Genomic DNA, 18,020 nt, shown 5'->3' with positions numbered 1-18,020 from the left:
GTGATCCCTCTGTAGCTGGAACACACTTTGCAGTCCCCTTTTTTAAATTGGGGGGGGCACCACCCCGGTCTGCCAATCCAGTGAAACTGCCCCGATGTCCATGCGATATTGCAGAGCCGCGTCAGCCAACACAGCCCTACAACACCCAGAGCCCTAAGGAACTCTGGGCGGAGCTCATTCACCCCTGGGACCTTGCCACTAAGGAGCTTTTTACCTCATTGACATCAGCACCAGAGATTGGAGAGTCCAACCCAAAGGCCCTGGACTCTGCTTCCTCACTGGAAGATGTGTCGGTGGGATTGAGAAGGTCTTTAAAAGTATTCTGCCCACCAATCCATAACGTCCCGGGTCTAGGTCAGTCGCACATTGTTCCCACTATAAACAGTGTTGGTATAAACAGTGTTGGTATAAACAGTGTTGGTTTGACCCTGTAGACCACAACGTTCTACTGAACAGGTTAAATGCCCTGGCTGGGATTTCAGGTTCTGCTCTAGACTGGCTTTCTTCTTATCTCACCAACAGAACATTCACAGTGAAGTCCGAAACCTTCTCTTCAGATACTGCCTCTCTAACATGCGGGGTCCCACAAGGTTCAGTTCTAGGGCCTCTACTATTTGCATTCTATATTCTTCCCCTAGCTGGCATCATTCAGTCTTTCCCAGACATCTCCTACCACATCTACGCTGACGATATACAGCTCTATATGTCCTTTATGCCACACCAGTTGGACAGGCTGGCCACACTTGTACTCTGCCTGACCCAGATCAGTAACTGGCTGTCCAGCAACTTTCTTGTCCTCAATGCTAACAAGACAGAGACCCTGATCGCCGCACCCCCGGAACTTCAGCCAAAAATCGAGCAAGAAATTGCCTCCTTTTTGCCCATCAGCCAAGGCCAACATTAGAAACCTAGGAGTTATTTTTGATCCAGCTTTAAGTTTAGACTCACGTCAAAACCATCTCCCGCTCTTGTTTCTTTCAACTGAGAAACATTTCAAAAGTCCGTAAACTGGTTTCTACTGCAGATCTGGAAAAAATCATCCATGCCTTTGTGTCATCACGCTTAGACTACTGTAACGCTCTTTTTACTGGTCTCAGCAAAACCTCCCTCTCACGCCTTCAAGCCATCCAAAATGCAGCAGCCAGACTCCTAACCAAATCCAGCAGACGAGCTCACATCACTCCAGGTTTACAGTCCCTCCACTGGCTCCCGGTAAAATATAGAATTCAGTTTAAAGTTTTAGTCCTGACCTATAGAGCTCTTAACAACCAGGCTCCAAGCTACCTATCTGAGCTTTTATCCCCACACACCACCTCTCAGAACCTTAGATCCACATCTGAAAACCTCCTGGCTGTTCCTCGAACCAGACTGAAAACCAAAGGGGACAGGGCCTTTCAGACTATTGCACCCAGACTTTGGAACAGTCTACCTTCAAATTTCAGTCTCTCTAACACTGTAGAGGTTTTTAAAAATCATCTAAAAACTCACCTTTTCATCCAGGCGTTCCCTCCCTAAATGTTTCAAAAAGATGGCTTTGTTCTTGTTCACACCTTTACTTTGTTTATACTCATGATTTAATTTTCTATTTTATCACTGCTATTGTTTTTCTGATGTTTTTATTGGTTAGAGGTATTTGCCCTGATCTTTATCATGTTGTACAGCGCTTTGTGATTTATATCTGTGAAAGGCGCTCTAAAAATAAACTTTTACTTACTTACTTACTTGGTAGCAAACTGCTTTCCCCTTCTGAGGCACTGGATGGTGGACCAGAATATTCTCAAAACTGTACGCAAGTCTTGTTCCATGGTCTCACCGAACTCCTCCCATGCCCAGGTTTTTGCCTCTGTGACCACCTGAGCCGCATTCCACTAGGCCTGCCAGTCCAACTTGTAAAGTTAGCAAATCATTTTATGAGACAGAATAAAATATTTTTATTAAAAGGGAGTTAGAGAAAAGTCTCGTCTCCTGTAGAAATGTCTTGTGAGACCTTGGCGCTGTAGGCCCGATAAGGATAAGTCACGAGATATTTCATTATCGCTTCCACCTGGTGTTATGGGTGTCATGACACCAGCCAGAGGGTAAAAAGTATGCGGTTAACCTTTGACACAGCGATGAAGCAGGCTGGAGACAAATACATGGCCTCGTCTATGTTACAAGTGTAACGAAGGGGCGGATGTTGTGGTTATTCACACCTTGCTATTGAGACCTTAGACTGGGATTCAGACATTGCTATTGATACTTTAGACTCAATAGTCTCCATCTCAGGATGAATTTAAGAAGACATGTTTGTTGTTTTAAAGGTTACATGTGATCTTTTCTTCATGATCCTTTTAAAATCACGTGATCAGATCAAAGCCTCCCTAAATAAAACTGCTATAGATATAGTCCACTGTAATTCAAACGCCTGCTGTAGACACAAACCCTTCATCCTCTAGAACACTCATCGCGTGGTCCACAGTTAGAGATAGACCATAATGTTCTAGGACCTGAGCAGACAATTTTAATCAATACCGACATTTAAACACTCAGAAGAACTCAATTGTTTTCATGATGAAGTTGCTTCTGCCGTCCGCAGGCAGCAAACAGCGAGCAGCAGGCTAGGAGTGGCAGCGGTGATGGTGGATTTTATCTAAATTAATTCCAGTTTATTTACATTTTTCCTTTTCTGGGATGACCACAGACAGCAAGGAACCATATATGGCCACTTGATTCATTACTTGGAACTAATAAAGAGAAGGCTAGTATTCCCTGAATTAAAGAAGGAACTCTGCTGCCACCTCTCGGACTATGCAAATACCTCCACTGCTCCATCCAGATCGTTGTTTTTCCAGGGAATGTTTAAGCATCCAGACAGCGACCTGTGCTCTGACAGGTTGGTCCTCCTGATGACCCGCAGCTCCATCATCTTCTTCCTTTTACCTAGCCACCAAATGAATGAATGAACTGTAACTCTAATGTTACCACAGTAACCATTAAACCCCATTTAAAGTCTGTCAAAACTATACGGTTTCTTTATTAAGTATTATTTATAACTAATGATTCAGATCTTCAGTCTCAAAGTAAGATTTAACTGAGTCAGGGAGGAATGTTTAGTTTTCCTTTGGAATGACGTGAGACAGTTACGACCATTAACTCATTCACTGCCAGCCGTTTCCTGATGGCAAAGCCATTCGCTGCCAGCGTTTTTACTGTTTTTTTTTTGAGTCACAGAACGTTGCATGCCAGGATGATGTGGACACCAAAACAACCAAAACAAAGCGGAGACTCACCTCTTACATCAGGAAGAATCAGCGTGTTTCGAGCGTTATCCGTTCTTTCATAATCCGTTGTTGAATTGTGATCGGCAGAAGCTTTTCCGGTTCGCGCCTCACTTTTTTTACAGCAGCGGCCCAAAACGATCTCCTAGCACATGAATGTTCTGCTTCCTGATCACGTGACGTGTGGCGTACGCGGATGAAGATCGGCTTTAGAGCTGAGATGTTTGTTCTCACGGTGCGGGGGCTCGTCCGACGCCCACACAGTAAAAACATGCAAATGACGATTTTGAACGGTTGGATTTAAAATGACGACTTTAGTCGTCAATGGCAGTGAATGAGTTAAACACGAGAAGGATTTATTCCTAGCTCACTTTGTGCTGCTGATTAATTTTTGCTCAACTGCGACATAAAAAAAATGTACGACAATCAGAAGTATGTAATCAGATTACCTCTGAGACAGGACAGACGGCTGAAGTATGCCACCAACATCTCTTTGCTGGTGTTGTGTAGCATCAGATGCAAACTGTAGTTATGAAGACCCAAGTCAGGGTCCAAGTCACCGATGGGTGGAGGGTACAGCGGCTCCAGGTACGGGCTTCAAGGAGGGACAAAAACACCAGGCTTTATGTAGGAACACATCAAGATATTTATCCTTGTCAGCTGAGACTGAAGGAATACCCTCAGTCCTTCACTTATTTAGTTACACTCAGTTCATTTTATATTTATTCAGTTATAAAATCATCTTAGAAAACAAAAACAAGCTGATGGGCCACTGCCGTCAAAGGCAAAAAAAAAAAAAAAAAGTTAAAATGCTAAAAGTCACAATAAAATGTTGCTTCTAGAAACACAAAAGAATTAAGTTGAAGATTTCAATATTTTCTGGGTAACAATGTTGATTATTTAATAAAAACCTTTCATAAGAAGCATCATGGCTGCTGGTTTCAGAAGAGTAAGTTTCCTCCTGCAGAAACGGTCTGAATCTTCCTCCTGACAAACGACTCGTCGGATCTCTGGACCTTTACTTGGGTTTCCTTGTTTTTACCTTCTGTGGCAGTTTTGAATGGGTGGAGCCTGAAATCAGTAAAACTCACCAGGCCGGAGATCCCAGCAGAGACTTCTCCACCAGTCTATGGAAATGCAGGCTGACCCAGATGAAGGACACGTAGGTCTGACCCTGAAAAAGGCACAAGTCAGGTTCTGTCCTACGGCGAACATCAATAAAAATCTGCTTTACACAGTTCAACCGCTTACCCTCCACATGCCGATGGCAACGCCCGGCTGCAGGATGTACAGCTTCACCAGCGAGTCGCAGCCGAAGAAACGGGACAGGTGAGTTTTTACGTCCAGTTGAAAAATCAGGGAACGCCAGCTGGACCTGAGGGGAGGAATCGTCAGGCGACTTTGTTAAACACCTCTCCTGAAGCTGAAGGAACCCTAAAAGGATTTGGGAGTGGAGTCTGATTTAAACATCATTGATTCAGGCTCCAGACTCTAGAATCCCTAAACCAGGGGTAGGCAACCCTGGTCCTAGAGAGGCACAGCTTCTAACTGGCTGAACACACCTGATCCAGGTAATCAACAGCAGGAACAACAAAGATAGTTGGAAAACAAGCAGGACTGCGGCTCTCTAGGACCAGGGTTGCCCACCCCTGCCCTAAATGCTGGATCTCAGTCCTAAGAAAGATTTAGTAAATCATAAATAATCTCAAGATTCCTGCTAAACTAAAGAATCCAATCAGGTTCTTTCACAAGATCCTACTCACTGCTGAGTTTGAACGATTTCGATTCGGGTTCCTATTGATTCCGGATTCTGATTTTTTTCAAGAGGCAGGATCCAAAAACATCAAGTTTAAAGTGAGCCAGCTAACCACGGGTCTTACTTGATGAAATAATCTGAACTTCAACATGAATTTTAATTCTATGAACAATAACATCACCGTCATTTGGACAAAAACACGTTTTCAAGGAAGAAAGATACAGCAGCACAGCCAGTGTGTTTGTTTCTGACCACAACACAGTCTGGGAACTGAAGAAGCCTCTGGGATGAGAGGCTAAAGTCTCCAACATGACCAGAAAAGTCCAACCGCTTTCACCTAAAACCCATCAGGATGATCATGTCCAGGACGGCTGAGGCTACACCTCCATGCTGCAGCAACCGTTCAGCCAGGAGGCAAACCCAAACTTAAACGTACCTGCTGTCAGTAACAAGCTAAGAGATGTAGCGTCACGAAGGGCCTCTAATTTGTGACAAAGGTCACATTTTCCCAGCTGGGTCAGACTGTAACTTTTGGTTCCACCGATTAATCCAGGAGCCATGATGTCTGCTGAATATCATCTTTATCTGCTGCTGTTCCATCCCAGAACGAAGGACACTTCAAGATGTTCACAATAATAATTTAAAATAATAATTTTAATAAACTTTTGACTTTGTTTTTGACTGTATTACAATCATCATAAGTAATGTCTTGGTTCAGTAAATGTATTTTAATTACTGAAACGAATTATTATGCTTTGGGTTAATAATGATTATTGTGATGATCGGTTATGTGTGTTCAGTAAACCAGAAGGTCATCCTCCATTTTATCCATCCAACGCAGAGGGCTTATCCAGGGTAAAAGTTAAACTGCCATCACTTCTTTGACTCATGACCAAGCTTTCTGAAGCTGAGAGAGGGCGTGTTCTGTGGTTTTGTTAAAACTAAATCTTCCACAGCTGTAACTTCAAACGAGGGAACGGCCACCCGAATCTCCACCTGCTGTTCTGTCACGCCGATAGAATAGTTTCGAATAGACGCACCTGTAACCAGCTGACGCAAAACTCCTTCAGTTAATGATTTTGAGACGCAAATAGTTCCACAAGTCGAGTGACCCAAGGAGACATCTCAGGACAGATTTGGTCACACTAAGGTCCTTCTACCACCCTCGTGCCTGGAGGAAACCATCTCCACCTGACATCTCGGATCCAGAAGAGGGTCTTCTATACTGGGTGAGGTAGACACTCTAACAGATTGTGTTTGATGCTGTTCTTCCTAAGAAACAACTCAGTTAGCTGCAAAACCATCATTTCCAATCCAGAACGCGCTTCTCTCGCTGAAAGAAACCTTCTGAGAACATTCACGCGTCCAAAACTCGCATTTTCAATTTAGTTTTCATTCAGTCACATGTTTGCCTTTAAAACAAGTTTAATATCAAATTGTCTGTTCAAAAATTGTCATTTCTGAATTGTCATTTTTTAAAAGTGTTAGTAATAAATTCTTAACCTTTAAACTCTGCCTCATCTTTGAAATGAAACACAGAATGGTGTAAATATTCTTGGTTATTGAATAAGCAAAGATTCCTAACTTCTGATTAAAAAAAATAAATATTTGCTATTAAATTAAATTATCTTAAATTAAATTAAATATTAATCTTTGGATTAAATATAGACCAAGCAGGTTGGTGTATGAACTTCTATCGATTATTTAAGTATCCTGGATATTTATACATGATACAAGCTTCATATGCTAATTTGCTTGATCATTCTCAGGATCTAACAACTGATAGCAAACAGTGTTGATTCTAGTATGTAGCAATACGCTACACAGATTTAAAACGTTTAAACTCTCAGACTAAATAGTTCAATAAAAGCACAAAATTATGTCACAAATTTGCGTGTTGTGAGATTTATATTTATTATCCCTCTCGGCTCCTAGTGGCAGAAGTTGGTGTGGTCCACCAGACAAAGCCGCTCTAGCATGATGGGTTTACTTATTCTACAGCACACACACACACACACACACACATACACACGTGTTGGTAAGTGGCTGCGTCTGACTCTTGATGCCCGTGCGTGTTTTTATTTCTGCAGAGAGAAAAACTCACCTCACTCCTGCTGGAGTTTTTCTCTAAAACTTGTATTAAACCCGCCGTGTTGACGCATTTTAACCGCTGTGTTGACGCATTTTAACCGCCGTGTTGACGCATTTTAACCGCAGTGTTGACGCATTTTAACCGCCGTGTTGACGCATTTTAACCGCCGTGTTGACGCATTTTAACCGCCGTGTTGACGCATTTTAACTGCCGTGTTGACGCTTTTTAACCGCCGTGTTGACGCATTTTAACCGCCGTGTTGACGCATTTTAACCGCCGTCATTTTAACCACCGTGTTGACGCATTTTAACCGCAGTGTTGACGCATTTTAACCGCAGTGGACGCATTTTAACCGCAGTGTTGACGCATTTTAACCGCCGTGTTGACGCATTTTAACCGCCGTGTTGACGCATTTTAACCGCCGTGTTGACGCATTTTAACCGCCGTGTTGACGCATTTTAACCGCCGTGTTGACGCATTTTAACCGCCGTGTTGACGCATTTTAACCGCCGTGTTGATGCATTTTAACCGCCGTGTTGACGCATTTTAACCACCGTGTTGACGAATTTTAACCGCCGTGTTGACGCATTTTAACCGCCGTGTTGACGCATTTTAACCGCCGTGTTGACGCATTTTAACCGCAGTGTTGACGCATTTTAACCGCCGTGTTGACGCATTTTAACTGCCGTGTTGACGCATTTTAACCGCCGTGTTGACGCATTTTAACCGCCGTGTTGACGCATTTTAACCGCCGTGTTGACGCATTTTAACCGCCGTGTTGACGCATTTTAACCGCCGTGTTGACGCTTTTCAACTGCCGTGTTGACGCTTTTTAACCGTCGTGTTGACGATTTTTAACCGCCGTGTTGACGCATTTTAACCGCCGTCATTTTAATCGCCGTGTTGACGCATTTTAACCGCCGTGTTGACGCATTTTAACCGCCGTGTTGACGCATTTTAACCGCTGTGTTGACGCATTTTAACCGCTGTGTTGACGCTTTTTAACCGCTGTGTTGACGCATTTTAACCGCCGTCATTTTAACCGCCGTGTTGACGCATTTTAACCGCCGTGTTGACGCATTTTAACCGCCGTGTTGACGCATTTTAACCGCCGTGTTGATGCATTTTAACCGCAGTGTTGACACATTTTAACCGTCGTGTTGACGTTTTTTAACCGCCGTGTTGACGCATTTTAACCGCCGTCATTTTAACCACCGTGTTGACGCATTTTAACCGCCGTGTTGATGCATTTTAACCGCCGTGTTGACGCATTTTAACCGCCGTGTTGACGAATTTTAACCGCCGTGTTGACGCATTTTAACCGCCGTGTTGACGCATTTTAACCGCAGTGTTGACGCATTTTAACCGCCGTGTTGACGCATTTTAACTGCCGTGTTGACGCATTTTAACCGCCGTGTTGACGCATTTTAACCGCCGTGTTGACGCATTTTAACCGCCGTGTTGACGCATTTTAACCGCCGTGTTGACGCATTTTAACCGCCGTGTTGACGCTTTTTAACTGCCGTGTTGACGCTTTTTAACCGTCGTGTTGACGATTTTTAACCGCCGTGTTGACGCATTTTAACCGCCGTCATTTTAATCGCCGTGTTGACGCATTTTAACCGCCGTGTTGACGCATTTTAACCGCCGTGTTGACGCATTTTAACCGCTGTGTTGACGCTTTTTAACCGTCGTGTTGACGCTTTTTAACCGCTGTGTTGACGCATTTTAACCGCCGTCATTTTAACCGCCGTGTTGACGCATTTTAACCGCCGTGTTGACGCATTTTAACCGCAGTGTTGACGCATTTTAACCGCCGTGTTGACGCATTTTAACTGCCGTGTTGACGCATTTTAACCGCCGTGTTGACGCATTTTAACCGCCGTGTTGACGCATTTTAACCGCCGTGTTGACGCATTTTAACCGCCGTGTTGACGCATTTTAACCGCCGTGTTGACGCTTTTTAACTGCCGTGTTGACGCTTTTTAACCGTCGTGTTGACGATTTTTAACCGCCGTGTTGACGCATTTTAACCGCCGTCATTTTAATCGCCGTGTTGACGCATTTTAACCGCCGTGTTGACGCATTTTAACCGCTGTGTTGACGCATTTTAACCGCTGTGTTGACGCTTTTTAACCGTCGTGTTGACGCTTTTTAACCGCTGTGTTGACGCATTTTAACCGCCGTCATTTTAACCGCCGTGTTGACGCATTTTAACCGCCGTGTTGACGCATTTTAACCGCCGTGTTGACGCATTTTAACCGACGTGTTGATGCATTTTAACCGCAGTGTTGACACATTTTAACCGTCGTGTTGACGTTTTTTAACCGCCGTGTTGACGCATTTTAACCGCCGTCATTTTAACCACCGTGTTGACGCATTTTAACCGCCGTGTTGACGCATTTTAACCGCCGTGTTGACGCATTTTAACCGCCGTGTTGACGCATTTTAACCACCGTGTTGACACATTTTAACCGCCGTGTTGACGCATTTTAACCGCCGTGTTGACGCATTTTAACCGCCGTGTTGACGCATTTTAACCGCCGTGTTGACGCATTTTAACCGCCGTGTTGACGCATTTTAACCGCCGTGTTGACGCATTTTAACCGCTGTGTTGACGCTTTTTAACCGTCGTATTGACACTTTTTAAGCGCCGTGTTGACGCATTTTAACCGCCGTGTTGACGCATTTTAACCGCTGTGTTGACGCTTTTTAACCGTCGTATTGACGCTTTTTAAGCGCCGTGTTGACGCATTTTAACCGCCGTCATTTTAACCGCCGTGTTGATGCATTTTAACCGCCGTGTTGATGCATTTTAACCGCCGTGTTGACGCATTTTAACCGTCGTGTTGATGCTTTTTAACCGCCGTGTTGACGCATTTTAACCGCCGTGTTGACGCATTTTAACCGCCGTGTTGACGCATTTTAACCGCCGTGTTGACGCATTTTAACCGCCGTGTTGACGCATTTTAACCGCCGTGTTGACGCATTTTAACCACCGTGTTGACACATTTTAACCGCCGTGTTGACGCATTTTAACCACCGTGTTGACGCATTTTAACCGCCGTGTTGACGCATTTTAACCGCCGTGTTGACGCATTTTAACCGCCGTGTTGACGCATTTTAACCACCGTGTTGACACATTTTAACCGCCGAGTTGACGCATTTTAACCGCCGTGTTGACGCATTTTAACCGCCGTGTTGACACATTTTAACCGCCGTGTTGACGCATTTTAACCGCTGTGTTGACGCTTTTTAACCGTCGTATTGACGCTTTTTAAGCGCTGTGTTGACGCATTTTAACCGCCGTCATTTTAACCGCCGTGTTGATGCATTTTAACCGCCGTGTTGACGCATTTTAACTGCCGTGTTGACGTATTTTAACCGCCGTGTTGACGCATTTTAACCGCCGTGTTGACGCATTTTAACCGCCGTGTTGATGCATTTTAACCGCAGTGTTGACGCATTTTAACCGTCGTGTTGACGCTTTTTAACCGCCGTGTTGATGCATTTTAACCGCCGTCATTTTAACCGCCGTGTTGACGCATTTTAACCGCCGTGTTGATGCATTTTAACCGCCGTGTTGACGCATTTTAACCACCGTGTTGACGCATTTTAACCGCAGTGTTGACGCATTTTAACCGCCGTGTTGACGCTTTTTAACTGCCGTGTTGACGCTTTTTAACCGTCGTGTTGACGATTTTTAACCGCCGTGTTGACGCATTTTAACCGCCGTCATTTTAATCGCCGTGTTGACGCATTTTAACCGCCGTGTTGACGCATTTTAACCGCCGTGTTGACGCATTTTAACCGCTGTATTGACGCTTTTTAACCGTCGTGTTGACGCTTTTTAACCGCTGTGTTGACGCATTTTAACCGCCGTCATTTTAACCGCCGTGTTGACGCATTTTAACCGCCGTGTTGACGCATTTTAACCGCAGTGTTGACGCATTTTAACCGCCGTGTTGACGCATTTTAACTGCCGTGTTGACGCATTTTAACCGCCGTGTTGACGCATTTTAACCGCCGTGTTGACGCATTTTAACCGCCGTGTTGACGCATTTTAACCGCCTTGTTGACGCATTTTAACCGCCGTGTTGACGCTTTTTAACTGCCGTGTTGACGCTTTTTAACCGTCGTGTTGACGATTTTTAACCGCCGTGTTGACGCATTTTAACCGCCGTCATTTTAATCGCCGTGTTGACGCATTTTAACCGCCGTGTTGACGCATTTTAACCGCTGTGTTGACGCATTTTAACCGCTGTGTTGACGCTTTTTAACCGTCGTGTTGACGCTTTTTAACCGCTGTGTTGACGCATTTTAACCGCCGTCATTTTAACCGCCGTGTTGACGCATTTTAACCGCCGTGTTGACGCATTTTAACCGACGTGTTGATGCATTTTAACCGCAGTGTTGACACATTTTAACCGTCGTGTTGACGTTTTTTAACCGCCGTGTTGACGCATTTTAACCGCCGTCATTTTAACCACCGTGTTGACGCATTTTAACCGCCGTGTTGACGCATTTTAACCGCCGTGTTGACGCATTTTAACTGCTGTGTTGACGCATTTTAACCACCGTGTTGACACATTTTAACCGCCGTGTTGACGCATTTTAACCGCCGTGTTGACGCATTTTAACCGCCGTGTTGACGCATTTTAACCGCCGTGTTGACGCATTTTAACCGCCGTGTTGACGCATTTTAACCGCCGTGTTGACGCATTTTAACCGCTGTGTTGACGCTTTTTAACCGTCGTATTGACACTTTTTAAGCGCCGTGTTGACGCATTTTAACCGCCGTGTTGACGCATTTTAACCGCTGTGTTGACGCTTTTTAACCGTCGTATTGACGCTTTTTAAGCGCCGTGTTGACGCATTTTAACCGCCGTCATTTTAACCGCCGTGTTGATGCATTTTAACCGCCGTGTTGATGCATTTTAACCGCCGTGTTGACGCATTTTAACCGTCGTGTTGATGCTTTTTAACCGCCGTGTTGACGCATTTTAACCGCCGTGTTGACGCATTTTAACCGCCGTGTTGACGCATTTTAACCGCCGTGTTGACGCATTTTAACCGCCGTGTTGACGCATTTTAACCGCCGTGTTGACGCATTTTAACCACCGTGTTGACACATTTTAACCGCCGTGTTGACGCATTTTAACCACCGTGTTGACGCATTTTAACCGCCGTGTTGACGCATTTTAACCGCCGTGTTGACGCATTTTAACCGCCGTGTTGACGCATTTTAACCACCGTGTTGACACATTTTAACCGCCGAGTTGACGCATTTTAACCGCCGTGTTGACGCATTTTAACCGCCGTGTTGACACATTTTAACCGCCGTGTTGACGCATTTTAACCGCTGTGTTGACGCTTTTTAACCGTCGTATTGACGCTTTTTAAGCGCTGTGTTGACGCATTTTAACCGCCGTCATTTTAACCGCCGTGTTGATGCATTTTAACCGCCGTGTTGACGCATTTTAACTGCCGTGTTGACGTATTTTAACCGCCGTGTTGACGCATTTTAACCGCCGTGTTGACGCATTTTAACCGCCGTGTTGATGCATTTTAACCGCAGTGTTGACGCATTTTAACCGTCGTGTTGACGCTTTTTAACCGCCGTGTTGATGCATTTTAACCGCCGTCATTTTAACCGCCGTGTTGACGCATTTTAACCGCCGTGTTGATGCATTTTAACCGCCGTGTTGACGCATTTTAACCACCGTGTTGACGCATTTTAACCGCAGTGTTGACGCATTTTAACCGCCGTGTTGACGCATTTTAACCGCCGTGTTGACGCATTTTAACCGCCGTGTTGACGCTTTTTAACCGCCGTGTTGACGCTTTTTAACCGCCGTGTTGACGCTTTTTAACCGCCGTGTTGACGCTTTTTAACCGCCGTGTTGACGCATTTTAACCGCCGTCATTTTAACCGCCCTGTTGACGCATTTTAACCGCCGTGTTGACGCATTTTAACCGCCGTGTTGATGTATTTTAACCGCCGTGTTGACACATTTGAACCGCCGTGTTGACGCATTTGAACCGCCGTGTTGACGCATTTTAACCGCCGTGTTGACGCATTTGAACTGCCATGTTGACGCATTTTAACCGCCATGTTGACGCATTTTAACCGCAGTGATGATGCATTTTAACGAGCTTTCTCCGCGCCATATTTTTTGCTGCTGGATGCAAAGTTTACATCACGGAGAAAGCTCAGCAGACACGTTTCTTTACGTTGCAGTGTGAGGGAAGGGAGGGGCCGCCATGCTGCTCTCTGCGGACTGCATAGTGTCAGACAGCTGGTGTGATCGGCTCTGAAAGGCAGATCACATTTTTTTCACCGAGATCGGCCGCAGATTATTCTTCCGGTTGGTAGCCTAGGAATGAAAACTAGGAATCAAAAAAATCATTTGAATGCTCCCGGGAAAAACTGTTAGTCCCAGTTCCAATCGAAGTTTGATGCCCAACCCGAATTAGAAGTGAAGTTGGAGAACTGATCATTTGTTCTGTAAATGAACGTGAAGGGTGTTTCCATCAGGAGGTAAAAAGTCCAATAAGCACCTTTCAAACATAAAGACTAGTTTCCTGCTAAATCTGATGCAAAAGAAGGTATTTATTAAACGAGAAAAGCTTTTGTGAGGAACCTTTTCTCACCGTGGGTTGAGTCCGTACAGCTTGAGGTACCTAATCTGATAAAACTTAATCTTGTTTAATCCGCTCCAGCTGAGGATCACAGATGACTCGAAGAACTGGGCTTGTCTGTGGTCCAGCGTGCATTCTCGCCCTGAGTGGCAGCACAGCGTCAGCTCCCACCTCACCTTCTCGTCCCTGAACGACACAAAAGGCAGGAACTGAAAACACGTTTATGCCAACATCAGAACTCCAAACTAAACAACAGCCCTTTTTATAACGTAAGCCTGATTCAGTGTTTATCTCAGATTTCACTCATCAGAACATCAGAGAACTCGGGCAGTTCTAACCCGACCCAAACAGCAGCAGCCATTAACACTCATTTCCTGAAACGTTCCTCTTGTTTAGAACTGGGAATGCTGGTTTTCTCTAAGGATTTTAAAGGACTGGTTCACAGAGAAACCATGTTTTAATGATTATTTCTGATTCTAATGGGTCAAACTGAGTGTTTCATGCAGGCTGAACATGAAGATAGTCTCCTACACCTATCTCCTGCAGTACCTTCTAATAGAAAACAGACAGTGAAACTCTAGATTAGAAAGTCCCGACAGATCTACGTCACTCTGTCACTAACATTCCTGGACTCACCCATCTGGACTCACGACGGGGAAGGCTGTTGTTAGTTTAGTCCAGGAAACAGCAGAGAACGTCCAAGCTAGTCGAAGCTAACATTAGCATTAGCAACTCCACCTCACAGCAGAACTCCTCCTGGCTTGTGTTCTTTGTGGAGATAAAACATCAACTTTGCAGAGCAAACAGAGTCGGTGGTAGAGTCGTGTTGCGGTTAGCTAATCAGAGGAGAGATGTCAACATGAGCCTCCAGATCCGTCGTCTGAAGCTCAACTCTCATCTGGCTCACTTTTAGTTCCTGAAAAAGGAGCACCAGGGCTTTTTGAACCCAGAGTATGACTTACAAGGCATTCAATTCAATTCAAAGCTTTATTTATAAAGTGCCTACCGCGGCCCAAGGCGCTGTACACAGTACATGAGAAATGTAAATCACAATGAATAAATAGATGGGGCGACGGAGGAACAGGAGTTAAGTGCTCGCCCCGTAATCGGAAGGTTGCAGGTTCGAGCCTCACTCAGTCTGTCGCTGTCGTTGTGTCCTTGGCCAAGACACTTAACCCACTGGTGGTGGTCGGAGAGGGACCGGTGGCGCCAGTGCTCAGCAGCCTCGCCTCTGTCAGTGCGTCCCAGGGCAGCTGTAGCTACATCGTAGCTCATCCCCACCAGTGTGTGAATGTGTGAATGACTGATTGCGTTGTAAAGCGCCTTGGGGGGTTCAAGGACCCTAGAAGGCGCTATATCAAATCGAGGCCATTTACCGTTTAGATAATAAAAGCAATTAAAACAGTGCAAAGAGGGTAAAACATTAAAGTAGAAACAAATGGATAAAACAAGGTATCGAGAGACCAATAAAAACAGGAAAACAAAATCAACACAAAGAGGGCCGGCCTCAAACACCTTCAGGGAACACCAAGCGGAAGAAGCGGGTTTTCAGGCGAATCCTAAAAACCGGCAGAGATGAGGACAGCCTAGCTGAGGGTGGTGACATCATTCATTCCTTCTAGAGGCCACTGCTGATGTGTTGACTAAACGAGTTAACCACACCTTTAACTCTAACTATAGCGACCAGCTGTTGCTAGCTTGCTGCTTCTTCGTTAGAAGCGAGGCATGGGTTCACCACAGATCGCTCTGCCAGACTCCACCCACTGCTGTAGCAATGCGGTGCACCTGGAAGGCAGTAAAACGTTTTTAGTGCCTTTGTCACACACAAACACCTGGGTTTCCGTTTCAGTCGCCATACGGCACTTTCACACCGGCATCAGCTCCACTCCGCCTGGACCGGGTTGGGAGTGTTCTCTTTTAGCTAGCCTTGGATTTCCTCGCGCACAACCGCACGTCTTTTCAGCCCTCTTCCTGAGGCGTCTGCCCGGAGCTGAACTGGTCCAATACGCCCATTGCTGACTGATTGGCCAGCTCAAAATCACACGTACCATCAGGTAAGACTGAACAACATCACAGACACAAGCAGCCGAAATGAGTTTTCTCTGCAGGGTGGCTGGGCTCTGGCCTGGCCTGGCCTAACAGACTCGTCCTCTGTGTAGTCTGGTTACTCACAGGCAGAAAGATACATGAGGGGCGGGACTAGCCAGCTCAAAAATAACCAATCAGAAAAAAGGCGGAAATGCCGACTGTACCGCACAACGCTGTCATTTTTTAGCTGTAGTGAAAATGGCATCAGGCGACCGCGCAAGGCTCTTTCTTTAGAAGAAAGGCTTTTAGCGTTTCTACTTGCTGTGGTTTTAAAGACGTGTTCAACTCATTTAGAACAGAGGAAAGAGCCGCAGCGAACTCCGCTTCAGTCTTTGTTGTTTATGAGAAATTCAGCGTTGCGGTGTGTGTGTGTGTGTGTGACATACGCTGCTCAGCGCTGATTGGCTCGGTCTCAGGTGTGGGGTTATTTGAATAGAAGTGCTACCAGGCCCAATGGTTCCCATAAGGAAGCATGGGGCAGGCTGGTCAGGCTAGCTGGGCTCTCCCTTAGAGACAGGGTGAGAAGCTCGGTCATTCGGGAGGGGCTCGGAGTAGACCCGCTGCTCCTCCACATCGAGAGGAGCCAGTTGAGGTGGCTCGGGCATCTGGTCAGGATGCTTCCTGGACGCCTCCCTGGTGAGGCTTTCAGGCCACGTCCAACCGGGAGGATACCTAAAGGAAGATCATGGACACACGGTGGAGGGACTATGTCTCTCACCTGGGCAGGGAACGCCTTGGGATTCCCCCGGAGGAGCTGGCCCAAGTGGCTGGGGAGAGGGAAGCTTGGGCCTCTCGCCTTAGGCTGCTGCCCTCGCAACCCGACTCCGGATAAGCGGATGAAAATGGATGGATGGATGGCAATAAGTAATATTCATAATAACAACTGCACTAGTAGGGCTTTAGCATCTTAATTCAAAAAGTTGTCTCCATCCTTCAGTGCTAAACCTGACCAGATGTCTACAGTTAAACCATTTAGTCTTTTTACAGAAACTCAAAAAGTCCATTAGGCAAATATAATTAAAGGTGTGGTTCACAGAAAAAAACATTTTTAATGATTATTTCTGATTATAATGAGTCACTCAGAGTGTTTCGTGCAGGCTAAACATGAAAATAGTCTCCTACACCAATCTCCTGCATTAGCTTCTGATAGAAAACAGACGGTGAAACTGCCACAGTGACGGAGTAATACTTGTATGAGTTCTCATTTTGAAATGAATCATGAAACCTTTAATCTGTAAACATGAATTTTGTGGATGGCAACACATTTTAAGATAAATAAATGTGTATTTATTTAATAATTTCATGCTTCTTGATTACTGTTAAAATCATTTTTTCCAATATTTCTATCTTTAAAGGTGTGGCTCACTGAAAACATTTTTTTAATGATTAGTCCTGATTATAATCAGTGTCTGAGTTTTTCATGCAGGCTGAACATGAAAGAATGAAAGAAATAAAACAATCTTTTATAAAGCGACTCAAAAGATAAAAATCACGAGGCTCTTATGAAAAGTCTCCTGCACCTATCTCCTGCTTTAGCTTCTGATAGAAAACAGACGGTGAAACTCTAGGATTAGAAAATCCTGACAGATCTACGCCACACATTCATGGACTCACGACGGGGAAGGCTGTTGTTGGTTTAGTGTCCAGGAAACGGCAGAGAACGTCTCAGCTAGTAGAAGTTAACTGTTAGCATTAGCAACTCCACCACACAGCAGAACTCCTCCAGGCTTGTGTTAGTTGTGGAGATAAAACATCAACGTTGCAGATCAGCAGTAGAGTGAATTTTTCTAAGCAAGATCTCTGAAAAAGAACAACAGATATTTCAGTGGATCAAAACCTTTACAGAACGTAATCATGCCTTTTATAAATAATGTATAAAATTTGTGTGATTTATACAGGTCCTCCTCAAAAGCTTAGCATATTATGATAAAGTTCATTACTGTCTGTAATGTACTGATAACATTAAACTTTCATATATATTAGATTCATTACACACAGCTGAAGTAGTTCAAGCCTTTTACTGTTTCTAATATTGATGATTTTGGCGTACAGCTCAGGAAAACCCAAAAATCCTATCTCAAAAAATTAGCATACCATGAAAATGTTCTCTAAACGAGCTATTAACCTAATCACCTGAATCAACTAATTAACTCTAAACACCTGCAAAAGATTCCTGAGGCTTTTA

General features: G+C 44.8%; 1 protein-coding gene across 2 annotated transcripts in view; it reads right to left on the bottom strand.

Moving 5' to 3' along the window:
* Positions 1–18,020, bottom strand: part of LOC107395250 (F-box only protein 15) — a 38,559-nt gene that overhangs the window by 6,492 nt on the left and 14,047 nt on the right. Inside the window, exons 6-11 of one of the 2 annotated variants that reach the window (XM_054739901.2) lie at positions 13,760–13,933; positions 4,509–4,632; positions 4,349–4,431; positions 3,707–3,852; positions 2,798–2,919; positions 1,789–1,874 (exon numbers count right to left, since the gene is read on the bottom strand). In XM_054739901.2, coding sequence (XP_054595876.2) covers positions 1,869–1,874; positions 2,798–2,919; positions 3,707–3,852; positions 4,349–4,431; positions 4,509–4,632; positions 13,760–13,933 — 655 coding nt within the window. In that variant the 3' untranslated portion in view covers positions 1,789–1,868. Of the gene's footprint in view, positions 1–1,788; positions 1,875–2,797; positions 2,920–3,706; positions 3,853–4,348; positions 4,432–4,508; positions 4,633–13,759; positions 13,934–18,020 lie in introns of those variants that run through there. The other variant, XM_054739899.2, reaches the window with a different exon arrangement.

This window comes from Nothobranchius furzeri, chromosome 1, assembly GCF_043380555.1.
Source record: "Nothobranchius furzeri strain GRZ-AD chromosome 1, NfurGRZ-RIMD1, whole genome shotgun sequence".
In the NCBI taxonomy this organism is placed as follows: domain Eukaryota; kingdom Metazoa; phylum Chordata; class Actinopteri; order Cyprinodontiformes; family Nothobranchiidae; genus Nothobranchius; species Nothobranchius furzeri.
This window is presented reverse-complemented; position numbering and strand designations above follow the sequence as displayed.